The 8353-nt window shown below is 39.7% G+C and overlaps 2 protein-coding genes across 2 annotated transcripts in view; both read right to left on the reverse strand.

The window, feature by feature from the left end:
- LOC110041790 (acetyl-coenzyme A transporter 1-like) overlaps nucleotides 1-650 on the reverse strand; it is an 8837-nt gene extending 8187 nt beyond the window's left edge. The window contains exon 1 of the mRNA XM_089282902.1: nucleotides 68-650. Coding sequence (XP_089139028.1) covers nucleotides 68-505 — 438 coding nt within the window. The 5' untranslated portion in view covers nucleotides 506-650. The remainder of the gene's footprint in view (nucleotides 1-67) is intronic.
- Nucleotides 651-1918: 1268 nt separating this feature from the next.
- Nucleotides 1919-8112, reverse strand: LOC110041642 (acetyl-coenzyme A transporter 1-like). The gene is made up of 6 exons (XM_089281133.1): nucleotides 7753-8112; nucleotides 4564-5052; nucleotides 3675-3816; nucleotides 3395-3561; nucleotides 2553-2774; nucleotides 1919-2077 (listed from the first exon to the last, which is right to left on the reverse strand). Exons 1-6 carry the CDS (start codon nucleotides 8110-8112, stop codon nucleotides 1919-1921), a joined length of 1539 nt encoding a protein of 512 aa, XP_089137259.1.
- Between the last annotated feature and the right edge of the window lie 241 nt (nucleotides 8113-8353).

Here is an 8353-nt window from a genome sequence, read left to right on the forward strand (position 1 = left end):
ATTTCGCAAACACCAGAAAAACTTAAACTTAAACTTAAGCAAATTTAACTCAGTAAACTTCACTCACCGTCGAAAGGACAATCATAAAAATTCCAATCAAGTACTGAACCGGAACAAGCCAAGACTTCCTTCGGCCAAATCGCGAGAAATAAGCAGTGTCTACAATAGGAGCCCACAACAGCTTCATGCTGAACGGCCAAAACACAAGACTAAACGTTGCTTGGTCCTTGTAAGCAACCTTTCTTGTTTGTAGTAACATCGGCATAGCGCCGGCTAACCCCAAAGGAATTCCTTGGAGTACATAGAGGAACACAAGCAAGGCTATGCTTCCTCTGTCTCGTTTTAAACTCGGTTGTTGATCGCTTTTCTCCATGAGCTTGTCTTGGTCGCCTTCTTTTTCTACGCCGTTCGCTGTTGAAACGACACCATTGGTCAGTTCTTCATCAAGAAATGTAGATGCCGTTCTTTTCGCTACTGCCTCTGCCGCTCGTGATCTTGTAATCATATTCGAAACGTCTCAGTTAATTGTTTGAGATGTACATGTACTGCATGTTAGACAAAATTCTGGTGCTCTGTTGCACGGGAAAAATAAGGAAAATTCTATTTGAAGACGCCGACAACAGAGAAACGTGGCGGCAGATTACAGGTGTTGTGGCGTTTCAGTATATCGTAAATGACGTAGATGTACCCATGATGTACGTATAGTACCACTGGCTCAGGCCTTTCGTGGAACAGGACGCAACACTATCGAGCAAAGACACAGGAAGACCAAAGTCGAAATTTCAGCTACTGCTCTGAAATACACTCATTACATTTTGACGCAGTAATAGCTGTTTACACCTCGTTAACTCCTTATAAGATAAGCCTGCTCGGCTCAGGTGGCTCAGGTAAGCTTATTTTAAATGCAGATTGCCATTGTTGATTTGTTTTTCACACTTGGTCTTACAGCTAATTCTCGAACCCACACCTCCTTCCTCCAATTTTTTCTCATTATTAAACATTTCACATAATTATCTAGCTACGATCATTTAGAAGAATACGTGTGTTTTGGGGGACTTTTTGAGTTGTTAAGAAGTTCTCGTCTAAGCTTTAATCAAGTTGAATCAGCCCTATAGGGTGTTACAGATGCAGTACGTACACATTTTAAATCTAGACACTCAAAGTCTGTGTACATGTACTGTAAACTTCTAGGACTGCTAGTAAACCTCCTTCCAGACATCATCTACAGGCAAGCAACAGGCAGGAATGATCTATGGCTTCATCTGTGGTATTTTTGTATGTGTGTGTGTGTGGTGGTGGGGGTTGGGAGGGAAGGGGGTTGATAGCACTATCTGGAGTCTATGGGTTCATTTATTCATAAAATGGGATTTATAGTCATTTGTGAAGAGGGTGCAAGAGTGGAATATGCTCATGTGATTTTAATTTTTTCATTTTATTACTACAATGATGAAGGTTTACATACTGTATATATTGATTTAGGAATCACCATTCCGTACATATATTTCAAAATTTTACAGTTTTATTTACCAAATAAAGATTAGCCTAAGCTTTGTATTACACTGTGATAAAACACTAGGAGCAATTGAAAACATGAGGGAAAAGTAGAAAACCTGAGCTGCAGGTGAGTGTTTTCTACTTTTCTCGAGTGTTTTGAAATGTCCAGAATGTTTTATCACAGTGTAATACACACCTTAGGCTTCTTCATTTGCTTTATGATATAGAGGTAATGTGGCAAAAAACAGTAAAGCACGCTTTTTATATGTTTTATACTCTGATAAAACATGGGTTTTTGACCAATCAGAGTACGTGCAGGGTCCTAATCTATATTATAACATGTAATTATTACTAACATTTACATGTAGCAGTTTAATGAGCCATGGTGCATGGACTTTTATCTTGTGTGCCAAGTTATTGTAATTTATTGACATCTCCAAACAGGTTCTGGTAAGTCTTGTAGAGATCGAGTTTCCTGACCTTTCCAATGCAACCATAAAATCCCAATAACCAGACAGACTATGGACTCCACATAGTATCCATCAATCCACGTCTGGCAAATGCCTCCAGTGTTTGTACAATCCTGCAAGTAATTAACAAGCTAACAACCCACTGTTGGTGCAAGTGTGAACTGGCTTAACAGTACTGGTGTAACAAATACTTACAAAGCACAAAGCAATGATAATTTCATGTTTTATTTTATGTTAAATAATTTTGAATTTGTTTTTTAAAAATGTAGGTAGTACCTTTCTCAACCTATCTCATTAGACATTCAAGAATGCAGTATCATGTTATATTACTTGCTTTGTAGTATTTTGGCCAGTCCTTAAGACAAGTCATTTACTAATGACCATTAAAAATTGACAATGGTACAACACACTGAAATGTCCAATAAGAGATTTATTATCTGAAATGCATATCTTTCCAAAAATTAAATTATTTATACTGGATTTCCCTTTTAGTGCACTCAGGAAGACTAATCAATTAAATGGTTGATTAATGGTCAAATAATTAATAATTACTTGCTTCCTTTGTAGGGTAATTCCCTGCACATGTACCTTAGCACTTGTCTTGCTGCTGCAATGCAGTCCTGGCATAGTTGCACCTAAGCAGTTTGTCCAGGTGAGTCCATCAACAAGCCACAAGGCTAATGTCTGACACCAGTTGCCTCCAAGGTTGCTCAGTGTGTTCAGAAGGGTTAGGTAAGTCCCTCCGACACGTGGGTCACTAATGCGAGCGTTGAAAGCCATAATGGCTAGAGAGGTACAATACAATGTCACCTATTGGTGGCAAAATGAGGAAAAGAAAATATGGTAATTTTTTCTTTCTTTTCTTAACATTGAAGAGGTTAAACTCGTAAAAAGGCATAGATAAAAGCCTGGAGATGTATGAATATTATTACAATAACATTATTGAGTATAATGCTGCAGAATTTGCACTGCTTTCCTATTCTAAAATATTGCAAGTCAATTTCCTGCCTTTTGGCTATCCAGTCCCTAACCCAGACATAACAGATCTGCTTCTTTTCACTAATATTACCCTGTTTACACTAAAGCATGGCACAGCTGTAGTATATCCTCTTTGGTTATACTTCCCCTAACCACTGTCTTCTCAGCAGCAAAATGATTACCATAGGCCTGCAATGCACGCAAAGTTTTTCACGTATAAAAAAGTGTGTTTGAACCTCTTTGGTCAAAGTTGTTCTCTCTCCATGCAATTACAGGCAAACAATTCTAGAAATCAATGTTTTACAGGACTGTACAATTTTTGAAAATTTTTATCCAAAATCTATCTTCTTAATGTTGCACATATTTAGTAACACAATTTGTACTTTGGGTCCAGTATGACACATTTGAACGGTCTCGGAAGAGTATAGGAAGGAAAATCTTAATTACCGTACCTGATAAACAGCTGACACCAATAAGAATATGACATAAAAGTATATCGGGAAAAACTCCTCTCCAGGTCCACTCACAAAATTGGCCCACCATACAAATATCATTATTATAACACCCATAAGCAGTCTGTACGGTATGAGCTTGAGTAACACATCTAAGGGACGAGGACCTATGTAATGTAAAATATTAAAATAATAGCACCACTTTATAGATCAATTTTTTTGTTTATTTTGTTTATTTTTGTCATTTTGTGTGCAGTGTGCAAAATAGAGATTTAAGTACCTGCTGTGTATCTGCTGATGTAAAGGGGCAATAGAATCTGAATTGGAACCATAGGGATGGCAAGAAGAGCAAGATTTTCTTTAGGAACTCCTGCTTCAATCAGCTTTAGGTTAGTTACCGAGTCAGCAGCTGAAAAGCCAGCCTGAAAAAACAAACAAACAGGTATGGTTTCATGTTGGTAGATGTTGGGGGGAGGGAAAGGGGAACAGCAAGGTCTAATTTTCCAACTCCCATACCTTTTACCCCTGGCTCCCACCCCATCCTAAGCCTTGTTATGCCACTCTGTGCTTTTCTCTCTTAAACTACATGTATGTGCAATGTTCCTAAATTTTATATCTCTTTGTTCCCAATCCCTTAGAAATCTCTTTTCATGTCCTTTCTTTTTCCAAGGTCGTACATGATTACCAAGCCCATCCCCTTGCCCCCCCCCCCCCCCCCATCTCAATTGACACATCCTGCCCAATGGGTTCGTTGAATCATTTGCTGAACCAATAATGGACAGCTACGAGGTTGTTGGTTTTTTTAAACACAAACCAAAGATACCATGCAAGTTTTCTCCCTCTGATAAAAGAGATTTTCACTGCCACGAAGTTTAAAGAAAGAAGTCAGAATATACAGAGGGTGATACACTATTGAACAGATTTAAAATTAACGTATTAATAACATAAGGAAGTGGTAGAAAAAAAAGAATAATTTCAGAGTGGGTAGCCTGTGAACAGGCTCACCTTTGAGTCACATACGCAAGCAATAAAGAGCTAGTCCGCGCGCGAAGCAATCCGGTGAAGAGGGGTCTGGTGAAGAGGCTTCACTACTCTCATGTGCTCCGCAAACGTCACCCTATTCGCAGGCTGCAGCGTACGTTGTTTAGCACCTTGTTTTCAAATCTTACCTTAAATGTAAGTAAGATAGGCACGAATCTCAAAATGCCTGGACAGCGGAGGATCTGAATCAAAGTTTTATACCCATCAGCAATTCCCTGAACAGATTCCTCACCATGAAGTTCTTGCTCAGACTTTTCCTGTTTAAACAATCCAATCAACGTAGTTGTGACTAAAAATACAATTCCCCAGAAATGAAAAAATCCTGAAAATGCGACCACTCCCTTTGGTGATGGCTGCGTTCTAAGATATCTGTTGCTAAAGTCGGCAGAGGTCAGACCTAAGAACACAGCATTCCCGATGAAAAACCCCGAAAGATGACCAACAGTATCGCAAGTTGAGGCATAACCGACATTTTCTCTGGACAGTAATGTAAGCGACCAGCCATCAACAGCAATGTCCTGAGTCGCGGCAAGGAAATTCAGACAGAAAAAGATCACAGTTAGAAAAAGAACGCTTGGGCCTTCTTCACTGTTTTCATCCAGCAAAACCTCGATGTGCTGAAAAACGAAAAAGATAATTAGATTGTATGTCCTACAAGAAAATGGAGTATGGTTTTTCACACATGGTGTTTGGCAGCAGGCAAATGCATTCCAGACTGGACACTCCCAGCCTCACCTTCATGGGAAGAGAACTCGTACCGGAGCACACCGCTAAAGATCTTGGGGTGATTTTGGACAAGAACCTGACCTATGACGAACACATTACCAAAACTGTCTCCTCCTGTATGTCTTGTCTCGGTCAAATAAGCCGCACAAAGCATGTTTTTGACAAATGCACCCTACTAACTATTATAAATACTTTAGTTTTTAGTAAACTTTTTTATTGTTCGAACGTGTGGGCGAATACATCAAAAAGTAATATAAATAAATTACAAGGTATTCAGAACTTTGCCGCTCGAATTGCGACCAGTACACACAAATATGATCACATCACACCAGTTTTAAAAGAGCTTAAATGGCTACCAGTCGCGACTCAGTTATATTTCAGGAGCGCTATCATGGCCTACAAATGTCTAACATCTCGCGTGCCGGAGTATCTGTCTTCCCAGTTCAGTAAGCGAGGAGAAATAAGCGGACGTGCCACAAGAAGTTCACAAATGCTGAACATTCCTCTTTTTAAGTCTGCCAGTGGTCAGAGAACGTTCTACTACAGAACAGTCAGTATATGGAACTCCATGGATAGCTCTCTAAAAACTCTCGAGAAAGTATCTGCTTTTAAGTTTTATCTTAAACGTAAACTTATTAAGGATTTTATAGATTCCTAATTCTAGTTAATTAATCTTAATGAATCTTAGAGTTTTTAAGTAGTTTTAAATTATTATTGTATTGTCTTTGAAAAGCCTCTAAAGGGAAAGTCAATAAAGTATGTATGTATGTATGTATGTATGATTATGAGAACTCAGCTGCAAATTGCCGAGAAGTTTTGGAACGGGAAAGGCTCAGGGAAGCAAAAAATTACTCTCCCCCATTCCCCGTTTTTCCATCCCCACGCTCCCACCCTTTCTTCCCTGTTTTACCCCTCCCCCGAGCAAAACGAAAGCAATTTTTTTCAACCTTGTCCCCCCCCCCCCCGTTTCTCCTCCTCGTTCCCCGTCCAAATTTGATAATGCAGCACAACAGTTTAATCAAAGTGGTTATGAGCCACTCAGCTTGGAAAATGGATTGTCTGAACAGTGATAATTTTGATGCCACTGACTTGAGGTTTTAATCCGTAGGTTAAGTGAAAGCTAAAGCCCACTGGCACTGTTAAGACATGGTGCAAAACGCAACGGTAAGAGAATACACGAGGAGATTTAACACTGATGAAAACATCCCTGAAGTTATCGGTCCGAGAGACCGAGTTATCCTCGTATGAGAAACCGAGACGATTATAAAGAAAGTACCGATCACCAAAACAAGTAACAATTCTCATTTTCATTCCTCTCATTTTCTTCGTTCTTTATTTTCCCAGCCAGTATCAGTGATTTTTTTTCTCTTTGTTACCTTTTCTCATCTTAGAAATTAAAACTGTACAGTCACTATACAACAAGGACAGCACCAGGTCTCGTCCACTCAACAAAGTTAATCCCTGTTCGGCGGGGTGCGTACTTGGAGGGGTGACCAAATACGAATACCCCGTGTTGTAATAACTCCTTTATTTTCTCTTCTTTTTTTTTTTCCTTCCCTTTATTAAGACGATATTAAAGACTGCGGAAGTACCAGTCTTACGTAATGTCGTTTCTTCTATTTATCAATTATTTGGTTCTCATTTCGCCATGTCCGTATTTATGTGTATTTATTTACAATATCGTATAAATCAACAACGGAACACGTCGTTCGAATTGTCCTGAATTCTCTTGACTGTTGATCATCTAAAACAGTTAATCACGGTTTGAATCATTCGAAAATTCATACAGCTCCTCAATTTTGTGACTTTCATTGTCTTCTTTTTCGGCAATCGAGTATGGTTAAACCTGTATGAGCGGACACCTTCGGGAAATGAGCTATTTATATAATTACAGTTAGTTTCTATTTATAAAAACGTTCGTGCGAAACCTTTTTTCAATGTAGAGCATTTCTGCGGTAAGATATTGAGTACTTACGTCAGAAATTCAAAGAATAACTAACTTGACACGGTGCGACGACTGTAAAACGGCCTCAAACGGCGGATGTTCGAAACCCGGGGTGGGGGGGGGGGGGTGGGGGGTTGTAACTCCAATATGAAAAGGCCGGGGATGCTCGTCGTTTCGGATACAAATCAAGGATTCTGGTCTCACTTGGGATGTTGACGACGAAACGTCACCATTTTTAGCTGTCCAAGTATCCTTTAGGGTGCACTCGAAGAAATAATAATTAAAAGAAACGCTTTCGTTAAATTTCTGTTTTCAGGCTTGATTTCCGCTGCTCGAGTGCGCGAGTCGGGTCTACAAGTGCGCGCACGATCCTTGCTGGAACAGTGGCTAGTAATCGAACCTATTCCGTTTTAAGTGGTATCTTTTAGGGGTCTAATGAAGCTCGAGTAACTCCCATATTAGTCTCCTTCAGGAGTTAAATTTATTCAAATTTTCCGACGAGCATCCGTGACCTTTCCATATGGGAGGTCCCCCCGGGGGTTCAAATGTCTAACAGGAAGTGACCCAGTGAAGGAGTGATGGAGTGAAATCGCTTCAACACTACAACTTGGAAAATAATATTTTGCAAGTTAGAAAGGAAACTTACCACCGAAAGGATAAGCAAAAAAATTCCAATCAAGTACTGAACCGGAACAAGCCAAGACTTCCTTCGGCCAAATCGCGAGAAATAAGCAGTGTCTACAACAGGAGCCCACAACAGCTTCATGCTGAACGGCCAAAACACAAGACTAAACGTTGCTTGGTCCTTGTAAGCAACCTTTCTTGTTTGTAGCAACATTGGCATAGCGCCTGCTAGCCCCAAAGGAATTCCTTGGAGTACATAGAGGAACACAAGCAAGGCGATATTTCTTCTGTCTCGTGTTACGTTTGGTAGATTTTTGTTTTTCTCCATGACCTTGCCTTTGTCTTGTATATGTACACTTTGGGCATCATTACGTTCGGCCATTTTGTGTAAAGCCAGGTTGCAGTTCTACTCGCTGGCTCAGTGAATGGCGATCCTTGTGTCAAAATATCTCAGTTTGTTTCCTTGAGTGATATCAGATGCTTACAATGTAGTAACTTTCTGCAATGGAAAATAAATAAAATTCAAACGTGGCGTCGTATAGAGCGGTTTTCAATTGACTGTCGTAAAACCAAAACCAAACCAATTACTTATCAATTAGACTGCTCAGTCAATCTCAAACCGT

This window comes from Orbicella faveolata, unplaced genomic scaffold (assembly GCF_042242905.1).
Source record: "Orbicella faveolata isolate gen_17 unplaced genomic scaffold, um_ofav_v1 contig_12, whole genome shotgun sequence".
NCBI classification, from domain to species: domain Eukaryota; kingdom Metazoa; phylum Cnidaria; class Anthozoa; order Scleractinia; family Merulinidae; genus Orbicella; species Orbicella faveolata.